This window comes from Megalops cyprinoides, chromosome 14 (genome assembly GCF_013368585.1).
Source record: "Megalops cyprinoides isolate fMegCyp1 chromosome 14, fMegCyp1.pri, whole genome shotgun sequence".
NCBI classification, from domain to species: Eukaryota; Metazoa; Chordata; class Actinopteri; order Elopiformes; family Megalopidae; genus Megalops; species Megalops cyprinoides.
In genome coordinates this window covers 28,058,874-28,080,487 of record NC_050596.1, presented here as the reverse complement: position 1 = coordinate 28,080,487, position 21,614 = coordinate 28,058,874, and the positions used below count along the sequence as shown (strand labels likewise).

Here is a 21,614-nt window from a genome sequence, read left to right as displayed (position 1 = left end):
TTATGAGTATATATTTGTGGGCTAATTTCATGATTAAACATATGAATGTGTGAATGGTAGCTAGGTTATTGTAAACCTGTTGGGCAGCCATCTATAAAAGTTCAGATTCCAAGTAGCACTGGCCCAAAAATAATAATTAGCTTGGTCTAATATCTGGTCTAATAAGTGGTCATAGCTAACCAGCCATGTTTCAGTACTTTTGCAGAACTATTCTAGCTTGCTTTTGTCAGATTTGAATTCATGTCATTTTTGTAGCTGGGTAATTGTACTTTCCTCTAGGCAAAGGGGTTTCTAACTACCTAGATGTTATCATCTTGTACTCAGCTAAATATCTTGTAAACACTAATGTTCTCTTAAAATGTTCTACATTGTACATCACAACATGAAATTACTGAGTTGTTTTTCAAAAAAGAAAACGTATACAAGCGTTTTTGGTCAGTTGCAACCGTGTTCACAACATGACAGTAATGAGCAGTTCATTTTCAAAAGGGACTGGGAATCGAGAAAAGTGGCAAATTACTGATTTAAAATATTACTTTTTGCATGAACTGTCCATTTTTATGCAACAATGGATGATGTTCTGACCATTAAAAAGCATCTGTAGTCAGTTAAAATGCACCTCCTTGTACTCAGGGTGGACTGGAGATAAAAATGCATGAGCTGAATTACAGAATATTTTAAACACATCATGCTGTGTACTGTAATTACATTATTTAATAGACTGTTTTATAAGTAACAGCAAAAGTTAACAAAGTGCTGTCAAAAACATCAATGCTAAATAAGAATTTATACTCACACTCAGTACACATCTGCATTTCCGAATATCTTTGATCACGTGTGCATATCCGTACATGCAGATGTTTGTAGACGTGTGCATGGTTATGTGGGTATGTGTGCGTATAACAAATATATATGTCACCAAATTGCAAAATATCGCCGTTGGAAAGGTCAAAGGTGTTATGATGGTACACAATCCATGACATAACGGTGTGAGAAAAGTGGTCTAGCTAACGTTAGTCGCCCTGCACACGAATTTGCGTACTGGCCCTTTAATAAAGTGAGAGCGACTGGCCTGAGATTGTTTGGATGTTTGGCTTGCGTGGTGGAGTTTTGGATTTTTTTAGGAAACAGTTTACCGGAAAACATTTGTTTTTAAGTATCAAACCATCTGCATTTAACCCGAGACAGTACTGCAGTTTTTTTTATGAACGAATATTGTTTTGGACACTAACGAACTAACGAAGAGGACATCTCTCCGGGAGAAAGAGGGAAGTGGAATTTCTGGAAGACGAGACAGAGCCGAATGGGAAAATCAGTAACTTTTGTAGCGCGTTTATATCTCCATCTTTTGATGCCTGGGTTCGGAAGAAACTATGTTACCGATCTGTGACGCGGAGCTACAGGTTAAACATCAGCAACGATTCTGTCGCAGAATTTCTCTCGTTTAGTACGGGTGACTGAGTTTGGCGCACTGTCTACCGCTCATTGTTTTTTTTGGCTAAGAAGGTAGCTAGTTAGCTAACCAGCTAACTAAGTGTATTACTAGTTATAGATACACAGCAACAATGAGAGCTTGTAAGCTACTTAGCTAGGTGTATAGGTAACCAGCTCCAAAATATTCATTCCATTCATAAGTGGCTAACGTTAGTTAAAAAAGCAGTAACTGCTGTAGCCAACTAAGTAGAGCAGGAAGATAAATTATGAGCTCTGCCAATACAGCTACCTAGATGCTAACACATTGAAGTGGTCAGCAAAGTAGTTTTATTGCTTAGAGGCTAAATCAGCTATCTTGCAAATCCTAATAGTTTTGGGTGTCATATAATTGTTTAGCTGCTCAGCTAAGTTATACAAATCTTCCATCTAGCTAGCAAACTTGCCACATATTACTGGAAATTGGATAGCTAGCTAGACTTGAGTTACTATACCAAATAGCAATCGCACATATTGTTAGGTAGCTCATAACCTTCGCTATAAATTTGAGCCAATTTTCTGATTTGTCTTGATAACCCAATGACACCTGTTGCTCCAGTCTCCTTGAACGGTAGCAACGCTAGGTTGGTAGCCCGATAGTTAGAGACACAGGGTAAACTCAAGGCCACTCGCTAGTAACAGTTACCTATCTAGCAAGTGTATAATATTATAGGTCAGTGCTAGAAACCACACGTTTGGATTAAAATAACGGGATGAAAGTGACGGTGATTTTCGGAAGGACTGGCGTCGTTGTCCCCTGCAAAGAAGGATGGACGGTCCGTGACCTCATCCAGCAAGCGACCCAGCGATACAGGAAAATTCTGGAGCAGGTAAATACGTACACCTCTTTTTCAAAACTCTGGATATTTGGGGATTTATTGTATTACCTCGTTGTACACAATAAAGTTAAACAAATCGCCTATACACAAAGTGACATCAAAAAGAAGAATCCGTTCTGCACCTGTAAAGCATTCCTTTCTCAGTAGGTGTGGGTCATGTGACGTAACCGATTCAACACGCTGACCCAGTGAAGTAGGCTGGGCTGGAAATACAAATGAATGGACGTTCCTCTGTATCCTCAAAATACTTTATACAGCCGCATTAAGAACTTTCCATACTAACAGCTGCAGTTTACTGGATGCTCAACTATATTGTTATGCAAGATTATGGTTGCTGTTTTCCTGATTGAAGTGTTTTTAAGTCATGCTTTTGAGGCATGGCCATAGTCTGTAAACTCTGGAAACACTTACTCTCACAAGCACTTGTTAGTACCCTAAAGCAGGTGAGGTGGAAACAAAAGTTTTTGGTGAGGGAGGTTGTACCTGGAGTTAGAAAGATTAAGCATCTATGTTTTTTAAATCTCTCTTTCTAATAATGAGATGGAGAGCAAAAAAGACACTTCCACAATACCTCTTTCCAGGGAGGATGAGTGCGTTTACACCTTAACCTGATTGCCTTACTTAAGCGTAGATCTTTTCCTGTTCAGCGTGTTTAGTGGTGAGGGGGAAATGTTGGACACTGGTACAGAGAAAGAGTTGCAGTAGCTATCTGTAACAGACTAAACTTAAATCTTGGGCTTAGTTGTATTATGATTTATAGTCTGTTAACTCCTTCTCTCATAGTCTGTCAAATCATTAGTACCCTATAGAAACAGATGAGGTGGAAAAAAAAATCTGTTTGGGAGGTTGTTCCTGGACTTACAAAAGATCTAATGTCTGTGCTCGTTTTAACCTGTCTCTTAACAACGTGAAGGAGGTGTCTTTTTCAATGTCCACAATACCTGTTTCCAAGGATGAGGAGTGCTTTCACGCCTGAGAGTGATTGCCTCACTGAAGTCTCTTGTCAGGTGCCTGACCATTGCCTTTGTAGAGTGGAAACTAGTCTTTTTTCACTTGTCAGCATGGAGTACTGATAATGGTGTGGTAGAGTTGACGGCTTCTGATTTGTTTCTTGTATTGTCTTGGATTAGGCTGTGTTAGGTTATCTGTTTTTGTTTTGAGGATTTCATCCAAGTAATGACATTGTGACGACCATACGCTATCACATGCTTACAAACAGGCACTGCTGTCTGATAATTATCATTTAATGAACTAATTAAGCTTTGCTTCAGCAGTGCTCACATGGGTGAATGGAGTCAGAAAAATGCTGTGCATACACCGCTCAACTAAATTTATATTTTATCATTCTCCTTCCCTTTCCCTTCAAACACAATGAAGTGAGTCAAACTTGGAAAAAAATTCTTTATTACACCCCAGAGGAGACGTGATCAGCGTTGGGTTTCTGCAGATTTATGGATAACCTTTAGATTTTATAATTTTTCCATTCAGACACTTTTGGGGTATATTAGCGATTGGCAGGAAAGTCTTTGACACTGAGATGATGATGATGATGATGATGATGATGATGATGAAGGAAGCATTAAGCAAGGTTTTTATTAAGCGCTCTGACAGACAGGACAGATGTGACTCCTTGTGCCCCTCTACAGCGGTCCCCCCCATCCCACCCCCCCTGTGCTGTGCTGTGAACCCCTGACCCTTGTGAGTGATGTTCTCCGCTCAGTGCTGCACATCATATTGGCTTCATTACTCAGACAGCACAGAGGTCAGCGGGATGCGCCTCCCTCTGTTCGGGGCCGTCCCGGCGGACTGATAAAGCTAATGGCTCTCAGTGACTTATTCACACGCCAGACTTCATGTGTAATAAACAGCTCCCATCTCATCCCACATCCCTCCAGGACACACCGAAATGAGATTAAGCGATCTCTGCGAAGTTCTCCCCTCTCTCAGTGTTTTATGTTATTGCTGGGGTGGCCAGCCCTTGCCCTGGAGTGCTTCTGGGTCTTTGTTCCATCTGAAATCTCATAATTGAATCAAATATTAAGCAAAAAGAATGCGTGTGACCAAGTGCTCCAGGCACCTTGATATCTAACTATTTAAACAGTGTGCTCTTCCCTGGATATGGCTTTTTTACAAGGTGGCTGGGATTTTGAAGTTTTTAAGTTAAGTTTAAACTTACTCCGGTGCAACTCGGTCTGTGTCCTCTGAGTCTAGGTCCAGTCAAGGACGGGGTGAGGCTAATGTCTGACTACAGCACAGCTGAGTGTTCTGCTTCTATGTGCTTTCCATGGAGGTTGGAATGAGCCACCCACTCTGTTGTAGGCTGCAGGTCATGGCATAGATGAGACCGCTGCATTTCTCATTGATTCAGGGATGCCTGATGTGTTCAAGTTTGTTGTTGTAGATGACTTTATTACGCTGACCGATCATGTCCTGATGACCCATGCATTAGGACACGGGAGGCTGATTTTATGCCGTTCTCAGAAATAGCAGAAAACTCTGGAGGACAGTGGCACCTTCACATAGCTGTTCCTCTCACTGTGTAATTGCATGATCCGTAAAAATGTGTCCCTTTATTGATGTGAAAACTGTGTTTCACAGACTTCTGATACTGAAGAAGGCACTCAGGCTCCTGTCTCTCCTCTCATTGAATGGGGCGTAGTTCTTTACTGTCCTTCTGGCCATAAATCAATGCTTTGAACTCTACAATATCAATATACAATATATTTATTGTGAAACAGAAAACCAGGCACTGACCTGAGTAAGGCTGTGCTAAATTTTGTGTGCAAAAACATCAAAAAGCAGCACCAAATTCAGTGACCGGAGATGTGATGTGTAGCTGGTGAGTGCTGGTGGGGTGTGTGTTGGGTATATATCTGGTGGTGCAGGTGGGGTGTGTGTTTGTGGGGTGTGTGTCTGGCCGTGCAGGTGGAGGTGTGTGTTTGTGGGGTGTGTGTCTGGCGGTGCAGGTGGAGGTGTGTGTTTTTGGGGTGTGTGTGTCTTACAGTGCAGGCGGGGGTGTGTGTCTGATGGTGCAGGTGGGGGGTGTGTGTGGCCATGCAGGTGGGGGGGTGTGTGTGGCCATGCAGGTGGGGGGGTGTGTGTGGCCATGCAGGTGGGGGGGTGTGTGTGTGGGGTGTTTAGCACGGCTGTGTGCTGCTCTGTCACACTCAGACAGCAGTGCTGCGACGTGCCTGTGTTTAGTATTCCTGACAGGACGGCGTTATCGGCAGCACCTCCCCGCGGGGCGGCAGCGGCAGGGGCCAATGATGTACCAGCACCCGCCACGCAGGATGGATGGCTCCTTTCGGCAGAGCTCTATCGTCCCCCTGTCTCCCGGGCCCCATTTGCAGGGCGGCAGAGCTCTCTGTTGTGGCCCACGAGCTGCTTCTGCACCAGGGCAATAACTCACTCCCGGTCCGACAGCGGAGGAAGCCGGCGCAGCCCTCCCGCTGCCTGGACTAACTCTCTCACTCTGCGCACCGTCTCAGGGGGTTTTTACAGTACAGTCCTGTAAGGCTTGTGCTAAAGAGACTGCGTTTTTTTTTTCCTTCTTTGTGTTATTAATTAAGGGCTGTGGCATTGCTCTTGTAGCATAACAAACATCATCCATGATACGTCAGGCACGTCACAGGCTCTTACGCCTAGATGGGGTGACAGTTATGACATCATCTTGTTGTTCTGGTCATTGTGAAAGTGCTGCTTGTGTGATACTTCTGTGAGCAGGGTGATTCACAGCTCTGGAATTGCTGTTAGGGCCACGGACAGCAAACAGACAGGTTTAATCATCGGTGTATGTCAGTGAGGAAAAATGTGTTGTGGAATGTTTCTACTTACGTGGGTCAATGTTTTCTTGTGTTTTGGGTGGTGTTGATGGCTTTAGTAGCTGATAAATGTTCAGTACAATAGGAGATGTCATACCCATGAAGTCATTGATGCATTGTATTTTTATAACAAATTTTATATATAGAGATATATATATATATATATAAAACTTATTTGAGTCTCCACCAAAGAAGTCATAATTTTCTATTTTTCACCTTTAAATGAGTTGGTATTCTTATTCTCTTTTTCTTTCATTCTGGAGTCAGAGCTGGTATCCCACAAACAAAGCATGTCCTCAATGTGTCCAGCTAGATCATGTGGAGACAAACGTTACACTGAATAAGTATTACCTAATTGATGTGGATGGCTCATTTCATGGTCTGTGTCTCCCCTCTCAGCCCCTCAAAATAAAATAAATTTATCGGTATCGGCTGATATTCGCCTTGTTGACTGCCATCGGCCTATCGGCAAATAAGATGACATTCACCGATGGCAGTGGCCGAAGTTTATCTGTTGTGTCGTACCAATTTTGCGCTGGCTAAATGTTGTGCTGGTTATTTGCCGTCTGACTCGGACAACAGTAGCCTACCCAGCTGCAGATTCGGAGAAGATCCAATAGGTGGTACCGTAATTAGCCTTATTCACATAGCGGCCATTTTGCTCTTACGTCACGCTCAGGGTGGGAGCAGGGTGACTCTTCAGTCAGCATCTATGGCGCAGTGGACCAAAAGTTTGACGTCTGTCTCTATCTACCTTTTGAAGAAATAAAACAAAAATGGCCAGATGGGTCAGCAAAGATCCCTAAAAGAATTCAGAAGAGATACAGTTGCTGGATTTAAAGTTATATCCACTAATGAATGAATAACCTGGCGAACTTAACTGAAAACATCAGTATCGGCATCAGCTATCGGCCAAATTGTTTTTTTAAACATTGGTATTGGTGTCAGCCCAGAATTTCACAGTCGGTGCATCCCTAAAAAATAATCATCAGTGGGTCTGTGTCTGTGGCACCCAGGTGCTTGGAGGTGGTGCTGATGTCCCAGATGACTAATGTATATCAAGACAGACAGAAGGCACAGCAGTAGATGATTTTAAAGGTGAAGACCATTAAGATCATGAAGCTAACGTGGAGTTTCTCTAAAAGTGACTGGTCTTGTAGCCAGAAATTTGCAAGTTCCAACGTGGGAGTTTGAACAGGTGGAGCGCTGCTGTCATACCCTTGATGAAGGCGTTTAATGTGAAAAGCTTCAGCAATTATCCAGCTTTATAAAAGATGAAATGAAAAATGTAAGAGCTGTTAAATTTCCCCTGGAACAGGGTGGCTGTTGAGTAAATGAGCACTTGCAGTGTAATGTGTTGGATAATGGCTGGGCAGCTGAACTGCTTTTTGCTGCAGGCCCTCTCTGCTGACCCGTGGGGGGTGTGGGGGGGGGGGGGGGCACTTCCCCCTCCATGTGCAGGGCTAAAGGAAAGCCAAGAGGTGCGTGACACTCTGCCTCGGGCCTGCTGCGGACCAGCCACTCCAGTATTGATCCACTTCCTGCTGCAAATTAAATGCTTTGTTAGGCGGAACTGCTGTTGCGATTTGTAAGTGGTCCCGCTGGCCTGATTAATGTGTGTTTGCTTCCCTGCAGTGACGGTACTGGAATATTGAATTATCGGTGTTCCAGCTTTAAGAAAAGTTCATTCAATTACATGCGCATGAAAACAGGCCCGTATGCAGAATCTAACAAGTGGAAAATCAGTGTTTTAGTACCGTTTCATATCCCATATATGATTAGGTTCCTATGAGCTGTAGTCTATTGTTGCTTTATGAATCCATCAATGGGGTGTGTTATTGTATTGACCCATGGTACATTCCATACTTAAGCAGGAGTTTGAGTATGATTTCAGTGGGCCTCCCTGTGCTTACCATCTCAGTCATCACTGCTGCCCCTGTGCTTTATGGGCTATTACTACTTCACTCCGGCCCTTTTCGTGCAGGATCTAAGTGTGGCTGCCATTCCCTCTTCCCAGCCTCAATATGGTCAAACTCACACGGGTTACAAGTGGGAACAGCAAACACGGGTTTTCTATCCCGGTCATACGCTAATGCCTGCACCTAACTGGAAGGGCAGTTGGCTGCCAACAGGTAGTTGTGAAATTAACACCTGTGCTGGAGATGTACGGCACCATCATTCAGCCATCAAGGTATTACTTATCAGAAACATAGTTCATCAACACGGACTTGAAGCAGCATCTCTGATTGCTCTCTGCTATCAGCGAATATCAGATTCTTTCTCAGGGAAGTGCAGCCATCTTCAGCGAGAGTGAAAAAACAAACTTGCAGACACAGTGTCTGTGTTGCCCCTGTTACTGATGTGGTGGGACAGCTCTTGTGGATTAAATTCTGGTCCTTACATACATGTAATCTTCCAGCCGCAGGCGTGCCCATGAATCAACACCAGGGCCCTGAGTACAGCCGAGCTGACGGAAGTGTGTGCGAACTAGGGCTTTGTGTAATTGATCGCTTGCTTGCCTGGAGAGGAGAGGAGAGGTCAGCACGGTTTGTGCGTCACCCATTGTGTGGATAGCACACAGACACTTGTGAACCTCACTCCACAGAGCTGTGTTGACAGTGAGAAGTCTGTGCCCGGTGTCATGGCTTAAAGTCACTGGAGTTTGTGGTGTAAGCTTTCTCAGATAGGGCTCGGAACAGCGCTGTTAATTACCAGATTTCCTTCTCTACCGCTGAAGTCTCGCAAGCTTCCCCTCTTTCCTTTTTGTCATGGTAATCTGTCACATTTTCCCGCAGCTGCGTAATTGTCACCATAATATGTTTCAGGATTAAAGTGCAACAAGCAAAGGCCTTTTTATTGTAAAATGCCACTCTAATCTTCAGCTCCTCAGTTCAGCAGCAGCATTGCAGTGTATATCTATGCAGAAGAACGTCATTGCTTTAAAAGGAGAGCTAATGCTTTGATTTGAAGGGATTTGCTGTCTAATTATGGAATGCATTCATTTGAACTTTTCCTTTGTCCTCTTGAAAATATCGTAAGAAATACTGAGAGATGAAACGTATGTGGAGTCGTAATGTAGGGGTCTTAAATGAGGGGAGTTTGAGAGCCCATCTTGCCATCAAAAGGGAATTTTCCACTTTTGGAAATGGAGACACATGGAAGCATTGAGTTCTGCTTCTGGGTGCTCTACACTGTCTTTTATGCCAGGTTAAAAGAAAACCATGCAGCGTGGAGCTGTTCTTTCTCAGGCCTTTAACGAGGTTGGTGCTACTTATCAGGATCTAGGGTTGTGGGTGGTGCTGTCCCGCTCACTGCCAGACACAGCCTATCAGTGAGAAGTATCAAATTACATTCAAAAGATGGCAGAAGTAATTCCATCAAAATCAGAGATGCAAATATCAATTTTGGGGAAAATGCCTGTTTGTAAGTTGATTGAAGTATTGGGTATTTTGACTGTGGTTTATTTTATGATTAACCAGGTCTAATATGTCCTCACTAATATCAAACGTAGTTGTTCGAGTCCGATTGCTTGCTTTAAACATGAGCACTGTCGAGCTTTCTGCTGCCAGTGTATTCGAGTCTGTAAGTGAGTATGTTTGCTTTAGCGGTGAGCAAACACTTCTGCTGTTGCTGGCAAAAATGAGTTTGCGCTATCTAACCACAAAAAGAAACAGCTGCTGAGCCATCGTTCTCTGAAGTCACAACGGCAGTCGTGTTTAATCTCACCCATTGAGCAAGTTGGGTGTTTTAATGTTGGCAGTGGGGGCTAAGCAGAGCATGACCTGTAATACACAATGGCTGCTGGAAACTTTCCAGGGAGTTGATACTTTATGATTTTACCAAGTTGTGAGAACATATCTCCCCAAGAATAAATGTTTATTTTTCGCTTTCTGTACCAGTAGAAGGTCTGCCATTTTGTTGCAGCTGTGGAGAAAGGGTCAGAGTGAATCTCAGCTGCTGCTGCCTGCAGCAGGGACCTCACAGAGCGGCTCCAGACCAGAGGGAGGAAGTAGTTGGGAGTCATTTAGGAAGTTATCCACTTTCTGAAAACGGGACCTCTTAATTACAAAGACAAACGCGGGCCGGAGCCGCGCCGCTGGTTTTTCATTACGCTCAGGAATGCCTGTTTGCCGTGGCGCTGATCCGGCCGCCGGAGCAGTCAGCTATAGCAGGAAACAGGGCGCCCTGCCAGAAAATAAACAATTAAAAAGAGGCACTTTAAAAACGGAGCCATGCACCCTCGCACGTCACCAAAAAAACACTTTAAACCACTAGCTGGGCGGAATGCGTGGCGGGCACAGGGCCAGCTCTTCGTCGAAGTCCCGTTTTCAAATGCACGCAGGGGAAGAGGCTTTGGCTAGCAGTGAGCAGCGCTCAGCTCTCTGCAGGTCTGAGGAGTTGGCCACAGATGTAGTGAGAACACACGAGGCCTGATGGTGAGGTAATGGAGACGTGGAGCTCCAGGGCCGGCAGTTTCCTGAAGCCCCTTTACTGCTTTGTTAGTGGAGAGCACATCATGCTGACAGGACCACTCTCTGCCGCTCTCTCTCCTGCTGTCTTTTCCAGCAGGACTGTAGGACCGGGGACTATAGCAAGGGTTATACGGGTGAATACTGGAAGCCCATATGTTTATTATTATTGTTATTTATTTATTTTTTTTCTTTATTGGCCTCTAGCAGATGCTCTAATCTAGGGCAACTTACATAGGTTACAATTTTTTACATGTTACCCATCCATACAGCTGGATATTTACTGAAGCAATTCTGGGTTAAGTACTTTGCCCAAGGGTACAGCAGCAGTGCCCCAGCAAGGAATCGAACCAGCAACCTTTTGGTTATGAGTACAGCTCCTTACTGCTATGCTACACTGCCGCGCTTTTATTATTGACCCCAGATTAGATCACATTCGATGAAAGGAAGAAGCAGAACTGGGAGGCCTGCTGCAGTGACAATATGATGGATCTGCACCTGATTCTGTGGATGAGAATTTTATGGGTGAAATAAATGCATGCGTCCTCTGCATAATCACTGAAAAGCACAGACTGAAATATTTCATCTTTACTGTGGAAGCCATGCAGACCGTCAGACTGTAAAGGAATGAATAAGAACTCGATAGCTAGCTAATTGAGCTCGTTCAAGATTGTCCATGGTAATATGGCTTGAGACTGGCAGATTAAAAGGAGCAGATGAAATAAGGAAAAAATATGAATGTCACTTATGAGAATGATTAGGATTTGAGGATACATAACTAGATGGCTTGGGCGTGTTGAAGATGGTAGTTCAGAAAGAGAATAAGCTTCTTTTACAACAAAGTTAAGATTGTGTATGCCAAGAATATATAATCTATATATGATGTGCACACACATTATATGGCTATATATGGTGAGAGATAGATGTAGATGCATATAAATATCTATGCATCTATGTACAGTACCTGTCAAAAGTTAAGATAATGGGTAGCATGTACTTAAAGACATGTTGATCTTAAGACTTATGCAAGTATTTAAAATTTGTTTCTTAGACAAATATAAATATAAAAATATAAAAAAAATATTTTTAAAAAATATTTTCAGCTGCTTTGAAGAATCTAAATATACGATTTTTTGATTTGTTTAACACTTTTTGGTCACTGCATAATTCCATTTGTGTTATTTTATAGTTTTGATGTCTTTACTAATATTCTAAAATCTGGAAAATATTAAAAATAAAGAATAAAAGTTGTGTCCAACTTTTGATTGGTACTGTATGTGTAAAAACCATGATTTATTATTTAGTCATGGAAAGAATAAATGTAGCTCTGGTTGTATATTTATGGTATTGGAAAGGACTTTGTCAGTGTTTGCCAAAAAAGTACAAGCTCTGCGGACCGAAACAGATTAGGGATTGCAACGCATGGATTCTTGTCCTGTTCTCCACAATCGGTCCCGATATCTGGGTAAAAGGCACTAACCAGTGTGCTGGTCCACAGAATAGAGAAGAGCCACACACCACCAGTCACTGAGAATCCAGATCCTGCCTGTTTTAAAGACCCCTCTCAATCACTACATGATTTTAACCTGGATCAATCAAGCACTGTTTCCTGTCTAATCACTTAAGGTCTGACCCACAGTGAGTCTCGATATTGCCTATTGACCTTAAGCAATTGGAGCTGAACCATTTCTGCTCAGAATATCCACCGGCTGACTCTGTTCGACTCTTAGAGACCTTGCTGTACCACACGTGTGTTTTACATTACATTTACATTACATTAGATGCATTTAGCAGATGCTCTCATCCAGAGCGACTTCCAGAACAATAGAACACAAGTGTATCTGTTCAAGTTGAATGAGCAACAGCGTCAGACCATGGATGAACTAGAGTGACATCACAGCGGCAGAGTAAAGTGAAACCTGGGCCTATGCTGAATATACAGGGCTCCACACACAATCTCTTAGAGGGTGTGATGAGGGGTGAAGGCCAGAGGTTGAGGGTGTAGAGGAGTGCTGCTCTTCTGAAGGCAGTGGTGCGTCCCTTCTTGTGTCTGTCAGAAGTGTGTGCCAATTGGCTCAGTGCTCAGCCAATCCCTGGCCCCAACACCCCCCTCATAGTGTGTTTTCTGGGCATTACAAAGAACACACCAGCACCTAGTTCCTGTCCATTGTGTGCTGTTTAAGAAAGTGACAGATTAGAACTCAGAGCACTGTTGTGTTCCACTGATTGATGATGCAACTTTAGAGATATTAGTCTTGCTGACAGGCCTGACTTGAAGTGGAAGTGAACTGACCTCATGGCAGTGTCAGCCTTTTGCCTGTGTGGTACGATGTGTTACCAGTGCCAGTGTCTGTTGGTTGCCTGTATGTCACTGGAGTTACTAATATTTCTAGTTTTAAACTGCTGCCTTTACACTAGCATTGTTAAGTAGTTTTACCCTGTTGTCATTGTGTTACAGTGGTATCTGTGCTGGTGTTAACCTACTGTCTTGTTACCATTTTGAGTATTAACCTGTTAGTGTTTGTGTTGGCCTGTTGCCATAGTGTAGTCACCAGTGAAAGTGATAATCTGATATTTGCGTGTTACTCTTGTCAGTGTCCGTTTGCGTATGCTAATGTTGCCATTGTGTTGTAGAGTTATCTGCATTGTTTCATAATGCGTCTGGTGCAGAGCTGGACAGAGGTTATAGTGGTAAGCGTCTCCTCCTCCTCTGTCTTCCTCTGGCTGTCTTGTACACATCTCCTCGCTGATTACCTGATTACCCCTGCACCTCTGTACCGGCGGATGTTTTCAGCCAGGTCGGAGAGATGTGCAGGCAGAAATGGGCCCCTTTCTGTTCTGCCTGCCAATCTCATTTAGCCGCCGATTAAGCTCCCCCACTCAGGGACCTGGGTGCTCTGCAGGCAAATATTCATTTCCCTCTCTCTGTAACTATTAGAAGAGTAGCAATCTCGTACCACATGGGCTTACTGCTTCCCATGGAACTGGGGGGATGGGGATTCGGGGGGGGCTCCTTTATTAAATTCACTTCAAAGCAAAATTAGGAACGTTTCATATACGACGGATAGAATGAGTCACAGCTGGAGGGAGATGAGGCCCTGGGAATGTTTTGCTGAGATACAGCGGTGTCCATTATCATGTTATTGTCATCGTTGTTGTCCTCTTCCTCGTCGTCATCATCATCATCATCATCATCATCATTATTACTATTACATTTGCGAAGGTTGCAATGACATTAGGTTGGGTAATGGAACCCTGACATCTGAAAGGCATAAATATGCCAGGAGTCCTGCTGCTAGTCGGCATCTTCAGACTGCAGATGTACGGCGGAAACACATCTCATCACCATCCGACACCATCCTTCCCTGCCATACGAGTGGAAGGAACAGGGGCCTCCTCTAATGTAAACTCCTCAAAATCACAGACGCCACAGGATTGTGTGCGTGTGTGTGTATGCGTGTGTGTGCATGGGGTGGGGGGATAGGTTTTACTTAGTAACCCAGAGGTTGCACTCCTTTTCTTTCAGTGAACAGTGATTGGGGGGTGCTGCCCTGAATAAGGTTGTCTGATCAGCAAATAAAGTAATGTGTGACTTTGTATACAGGTGACAGGTTGAATGAAATATTAAGAGGTGAGGAGGAAATGACTTGTTGTTGAGATTGTAGCCCTGAAGCACTCAAGGTTACCTAGCACTGTTTCAGAGGATGAGGTTCAGGTGCATTGCTCCAAATGCCCCCGCTTTTATTTTTCACACATGTGTTTCACACTGTCCAGGAGAGGAAGAGCTGTATTAATGAAAGCTCCCCATGCAGTTCCTCTGGGCTGCTCTGTGTGGAGGAACCAGCTGTCTGTGTGGGGGAGCCAATACCCTAGCTGAACCAGGTATGGGATACCCCAAGGCTCTCCCCTGTCAGTGCAGACCTGGAACCATGCGCAGCTCTTGTTTAATAATCATAATAAAAAATCCATGTTTGACATTTCCACAAAATGTTAAAATGGCTGGAATTTACACTGAACACCTGTGCGAGATGGCGGGGATAAACGCCAGCAGCTGCTGTCTGCGGAGACCCGGGTGGATCAGCTGAGGTTGAGAGACGGGGATTTAACCAGCCAATCATGGAGTGTCTTGGGGGCGAAAAGATGGTAACCAGCCAATCACGGAGCGCCTTGGGGGCGAAAAGATGGCCAGAAGGAGGAAAGGTTTAGAGAGCCATGTTGGGACTTTGGACTTCAGCCAGGGCACCAGGGAGAACCCCCTCCCCTGTCGCAAGGACCATGGGGCCTCCAGTGACCCCATGTGACCCACACAGTCAGGACCTCAGTTTCAATTCTCATCCAAAATGTTGCATCTCCAACAGCACAATGCCTCTCTCCCCAGCGTTAGAGCGTTGGCCTTTAGTTTGGTCAAAAGGGAGGGCTGCCTCCTGTTGTTCCATTAACAGCACTTCCTTAGTTTGATCTGCATATCATGTGGATTTCAGTGTCCCGCAGGAAGCCTAAGCATCCCGCTGCAGTCGGCTGCCTTCTCTCTCTCGCTCTCCTGTCTCTGTGCCGCTGTGGATCCCAAAGAGAAGCCTGGTTTGTTTTAATGGGCACACGCTGATGTTAAAAGGTCAGCTGTACGTACTGCTGAAGGGTTTTTAGCGACGGGACAGGTGCGATCGGCACCGTGTCAGCGGGAACGAGCCGCGAGATATCACTCCGCTGAATGTCACAGGTATCATCGCCGTGTCTCGGATGGCAGCCGGCACTTGTACCGCGTGTCATGTTGACTCGTTCTGGGAGAAATGTCGCGAAGTTGTCTGACAGGTCTGTCCTTATCTGAAAGGGAGCTATCTGCAGGAATGCCATCAGGGCAGATGCAACAGTGTGTTTTCCCATCCGAGAACACCGACGTTCTGTTTTCACACACTCGCGTCTGATATCCTCTTACCCCCTGTCATGAGAAAAAGCAGCCCACGCAGTCAGATCATCCGGAGGTGAGGATCCTCAAATATCTTGTGCAGCCCCCTTTGTTACAGATAGCTTTATCAAAGAAAACTGCGCCTGTCCCCCCCCCCCCCAACTACGTGAGAGTTTTTAAGCTTCCCTGAAGTAAGTTGAGAAAAGGCGAGTATTAACCTTCACTGAGATGTAACAGCTTGAAGACCTGTTAGAACACACTGTTGTGGCCAAACTGCAAAATACACATTAGTGCCATTAATGTATTGAAATATATCCCCTTAAGAAATGTTCTAGATATTTCTTAGATATTTCACTCCTGAAGTTTGAACTGACTCTGTGGTATTCTAACAACGCTGCCCATTGGACTAACCACAGCGGTCCATAGCGCCACATTCTTTGGGCTAAATCCAATTTAGTCTAAAAAGCCCAGCATTCCCTCTGCATGTTCCTCTGTTACTTCCACTTGGGTCTGTGCAATAGAAACATAATAATACCTGTACTTTGGGGTACACACGCTTTTATATAAAGTATGTTCTGTTGTGAGGGAAAAGTGAATTGTGTGAGCAATTTCCTGGTTTTGGGAACAGAGCATTTTTGCAGTTCTTCTTGAGATGAAAAACACTAGTTGTTTAAGACACATTCTGGGATAATTAGAAGCATGGTTGCTGTGCATTCCTACAGGTCATAGTCGTAGTAGTAATACGAGGCTGAAGAATGCACTGTCCACTCCCAGAGGGGACAGAGAACATGAAAAACAACCCCTCCCCTTCAAAACCACTGCTGTTCTTTCTGGAAGGGTATCAGGGCAACATCAGTGCAACTATGCTGTAGGGTTGTGGCCTTTGTGTAGTGGTGGCGTATTCTTGATGAGTATGATTTAAGGGCCCCAGAGAGCTGTTGGGCCCCAGCTCTGGCCCGGTGCCCCCTGGAGGTGCTGTGATGTTACAGCAGGGGATGGTACTTTCAGAGGAGTCCTGCTAATAAGCGTGATGTCACCCTGAGATTTTGGGACATCGCTGTACTGAAGTGGACACATTCATTAGAGAGAAATATTTCAGAGCTACACGTTCCACCGAATTGCTGTAAATCAAATGTTTGGCGACACTTCGGATTTTGTAAGAGACACAGACAATTTGACAAGACGCACGCAAGTAAAAAAAAGTAAAAAAATCTTTACTTTAATGGCACTTTTTTAGTTAATTTATGATTTGTTGTCTGCTTAAGAAGAACAAAAGAAATAAAATCAAACTCTGTACCATATTGAATTGCATAGCATCGTATTCTTTTGCATCCATTGAATCGCATTGTGATGAATCAAATCGTGTCGAATTACACTGCATCGCAATAGGGGTGAATCATATCGTATCCCATTAGTAGTTGCTTCATATGTGTCTTTAATGTATCGGATCATTGGCAATGCATCGAGATGTGTATCGCGTTGGCCTTAGTGATGCAGACACGCATCCCTAATATGTATGTTGTTAATACATGCCCAAATCAACTGCACACTACAGCTATATGTGTAGTTTTAATATGGCAACTAAGGCCTCCTCCTTAACAATGCATTTGCCAACATTAATACTGTTGTGTATAAACAATGTATTATTAATGATTCTGAAGTTTCCAGGCTGCTTTTGATCGTTTTCAGCATGGTTTAGTGATTATGGTAATCCCCGAGAGGAGATTATGTCGAGCCCAGGTTGGCTGGCGTGGGCTGATGGTGTGAAACACTTCTGTAATGTGTGCTGTATTTGAGTGTTAACTCCTCCCACGTTCCCCGCAGGAGGGAGACTTCCTGGTTCGGACCCACCATGTGGAGTACTGCGACGGGGGGATCCTGGATCCGGACGACGTGCTGGCTGACCTGGTGGAGGACAAAGACAAGGTAGGCCTGGCTAAAGAAAGGGGTTCTGGCCCTGGCTGGAGTCCGGAGCCCAGCTCACCTGTGAAACTGCGGACTTTCCCATTATTCCGGGTGGGCGAAGTTCCCGCGTGTGTCGTCAGATGGGCACAGCTGGGGTTTGAGATGATATAATCAGAGTAATGAGATTGCAGGCTCATCAGGTCTGTTTGTGCTGTTGTTTTTTTTTTCTTTAATACAGAGGGGATTTGTGAGCTGCAGGGCCATCCTTAACCAAGTAACAAGAGGACATTTTGCTTTTAATTGAATCGCCTCAGACGTTAGGCCACCTATCAGATGCAAAGCTTTTGATTTTCACCGACTAATTAATATTGCTGCAGGCAGCAGTCAGACGGAAGTCTTTATTGTTAAAAAATGATTTGCTGTAATATCTCTTCACAAACAGGGCCCAAAGGGAAAGCGTTTGCTGGAGTGTGACACCGCTAACAGTTTTGCTGTTTCACTCTGTAGAGCTGCCTAGTGAGGCTTGATCTCTTTGTTAACACTGACGGATTGCGCAGGTGAACACAGCGCGTGCTCTGTGGTTGAGGGGGAAATTGTTTTTAGCTGCGGTTTGAGAGAGCGGGCGAATGCACAAATAAGGGGCAGTTAAACGGAGCGACAGAACAAGCTGTGAGCGTTCTGGGGGTCTGAGCTTCAGACAAGCTTCAGACAGAGGTAAAAAAACTGTGCAGTACAGCGGGTCTCTCACCAGCCACAGTGGACCCCCCCCCCCATACTTTGTCTGCCTGCTCATATTCCTTTTTGAAAGTGGCCCAAATCTGATATCAGTGTGAATGGACATTCATCCAGAAATGTTCCACATGTGCATATAAGCAACGGCAAAAGACGTCACGTCTGTCTGGTCACACTGAATTATAATGACTAGGGTAACCTGTTGCACGCAGAGTCATGTAAATATCAGCTGGATCTTGTTGAACACATTCAATTCTGATTTTGGCGTCCACGCACAGGTGGCATGCAGGTTGCATAGCGAGATATCTGATTTATTTCCACATTTCAAACCGGAACAGAAAAGATGCGACCGTGTGTTTTTTGGTTGCTCGCACTGTTTAACAACATCTGAACTGGGTCACATATGAGGGAAAGAAAATGGAAATTGGCCATTTATAGCTGCAGTCTGAACAAAGTTGAACTCCCGTAAAATACAGACTCCTACTTTTGAGAGCTTTTTGTTGTTTGCTTTGGTGGTGCATGTGTCTGTATTTGCTTGCAGAAATGTCACTGGCATTATGGGATAGCTGAGCCCAGCGCTGGCCCCATTTTGGCATTGTAGATGGTGTCTTACAGAGGACAGCGTGCAAAAGCTACCCTAAAAAAATGCACTCGCAGTGGAAGTATGCAAGGGCCTCTTTTCTCGCTGTCATTCTTCTACTGTTTCATAACATGCCACAGAAAGTCCCATGATGGATACAAAGATAGCAACATCAATCACAGGATCATCACATGAGCCGCAGTGTTCTGTATTTGTAACCCCCTGCGCTTTTTCTGTATCTGTCTGTCGTTGACTCATGTTTGAGTCAGGTAGCACGCTTTCAGCATCCTCACAAAGGCCTTCCTAGACGTCCTGGGATTGGGCACAACTTGGTGAGTCACTGACGAATGCAGGGGAACCTCCTTCCTCACGGTGTGTCACTGGCATCGCCATGGTGATGTTTTTCCAAACTTCCAAACTGCCAGACTATCTTGTATGCAGCTGATGTCAACGGTTATTGTTGACAGGTTACCTTGTGTTACTCTGTGCTTTGTTTTACTGACACTACCTGTGTTCTGTATCACTGCTGAGGATTCTCCTCCTTCAAAGATGCATATTAATCTTATTCCTAAATGAATATTGTAAGTAGTGTACAGTAAGAGGCGGAATAGAATGAAATAATAAGCGGAGAAAAGTGCAGATGTTGCAGTGAATTAAACAAGTCTAGAGGTGCTAATTAAAATGAATGAAAATAAGAAAGCCGCGATGATGCAGTCCAACTTAATCACTTTAACAGATTGTTTTTAAAGTATAATGTTGCTATGCTGGCTCCCTCCTTTTTAAACTTAAAGGGTCATTAATCTTGATTTTGGCCTTGTCAGATGTGCAGTTTGGCCTTTTGGCCCAAACGGGGTGAAGGGGGTCAGTAGGGACAGTCCCAGGTGAAACAGTAGCCGGTGCGGATCGGGTCACTCTTCGTCCCGCCCCGCGCTCTGAAACCTGGCACTTTGCTGTCTGTTCCACCTAGTTCCGTCGCTCTTTGCCCAGTGGTGAGGCTGCTCCCAGTCGCACGACAGGAGGATGGTGAGCCTGAGGTCACTCATTCCTCACTCACATCAGGACACTACAACACGGTGGAATGTACATTATAATCTCAGATATGTTTTGCGCATGTACTCATAATTAAAAAATCTGGAGGCCTGGTATGGTATTTTAAAGAGGAGATGGCAGCACAGGTGCGTTTCCCGCGGCGTGGAGTTGCAGTTCTGGTTCCTCCGGTACAGCACATCGCTCTGCCTCCTCCCGCCCTTTAAGTGCAACCGAAATGAGAAGGTTGCGGTTTGTTGTGAAGTTGTGATACATTCCCCTCTCTGGTTGTTCAATCGCTGTTCCCACAAGCTGCTGAAATTCCGTGGAAGGTCGAATGCGACATTACTGAGAACGTTCGTGTGAGCCCACACCTTTGAAACAAACACCCTGGTGTTGGGTTTCGGGGTGTTGTTGTTGTTTTTGGATTTTGGAATAAAGGCGTGTGTTTCATCTGAACTCCTCATTCGTGACATGTCTGCTTTAAAGTTGTACGGTAGCATCACTGCTGCACAAGGGACTCTTGACAGGAGTCTGCTCCACTTTCTGTGAGGTCTCGTACACCCCTCCCTCAAATAATATATTCTTAAGATGTGCTAATAAAATGCCTGATATACATATTCATAATTCCAGAGGCACAAAAGTGATGCATTACAAAACTCTTAGTCAGCGCGAACTGAATAAAAAAAAATCAAATTAGAATATTAATTTGGTACTGTATTGTGCAATTAAATCCTGTTGATATTTAAATCGGTACTAAAGGTGAAAAATTGCCTTTTTTTTCCTCAGAACATTGTGGTGGTAAAAATGACAATAAGCTGCGTTTCCAGATATCTGAGGAAAGCCATTAAGTCTATCTTCAAAGGGTTCCTATTCTGAGAGAGGATTTCAAAGGGATAAACAACTATTTTAATCAAGATGCTTGAAGCAGAAGAGAATTAAGTCTGCCCTCTCATGCCCTCTAGAGTCTGTTTGGGGTACAAACACTCTTTCCCCCGTTGTGTTTGACCCCTTTATTCAGGCAGAATAAAGAAAAACTTGAGCAGCGCATTTTATGTAGTCTTGTGCATTGCCGTAGGTAAGAGTATAGAGGGTTTTTTTATTGTACAAAAAGCTTTTTTTCTGTAATGTGATATTTCAGAAATGCGCCCAAATCATCGTCTTCTTAAAGGTTACTGCGTAATGGAGGACAGAGAAAACAGTGTTTGGTGTTTGAAATAATATTGATGTGTGTGCAGAAGGTTAATTAAAACCCGCAGTCATTCATCACGGGGTGGAACGGCCCAGCGACCGGCGGAGCCAGGAATCAATCACACAGGCTTTGCACTGCACGGCACAGAGCCTGTGATTGCACTGCACAGAGCGTCCAATCGCACTGCACAGAGCGTCCAATCGCACTGCACAGAGCGTCCAATCGCCCTGCACAGAGCATCCAATCACGCTGCGCAGAGCCTCTGATAGCACTGTGCTGCACAGAGCCTCCAATCACGCTGCACAGAGCCTCTGATAGCACTGTGCTGCACAGAGCCTCCAATCACGCTGCGCAGAGCCTCTGATAGCACTGTGCTGCACAGAGCCTCCAATCACGCTGCACAGAGCCTCTGATAGCACTGTGCTGCACAGAGCCTCCAATCACGCTGCGCAGAGCCTCTGATAGCACTGTGCTGCACAGAGCCTCCAATCACGCTGCGCAGAGCCTCTGATAGCACTGTACTGCGTAGAGCTTCCAAAAGCACAGAGTCTTTGATCACGCCACTCTGCGCAGAGCCTCGGATCACACCTGACACCGAAGCTACCAGCATCCCTGCTCTGGGGTGTGCGGGCCTCTCCACTGGCTCGCACAGCCTGATAGGACCTCATGACTGCTCA

General features: G+C 44.6%; 1 protein-coding gene across 1 annotated transcript in view; it reads left to right on the top strand.

The window, feature by feature from the left end:
- Nucleotides 1-1,686: 1,686 nt before the first annotated feature.
- The window catches only part of LOC118789431 (partitioning defective 3 homolog B-like), a 206,495-nt gene continuing 186,567 nt past the window's right edge, over nucleotides 1,687-21,614 (top strand). The window contains 2 exon segments of the mRNA XM_036545850.1: nucleotides 1,687-2,300; nucleotides 17,327-17,428. Coding sequence (XP_036401743.1) covers nucleotides 2,184-2,300; nucleotides 17,327-17,428 — 219 coding nt within the window. The 5' untranslated portion in view covers nucleotides 1,687-2,183.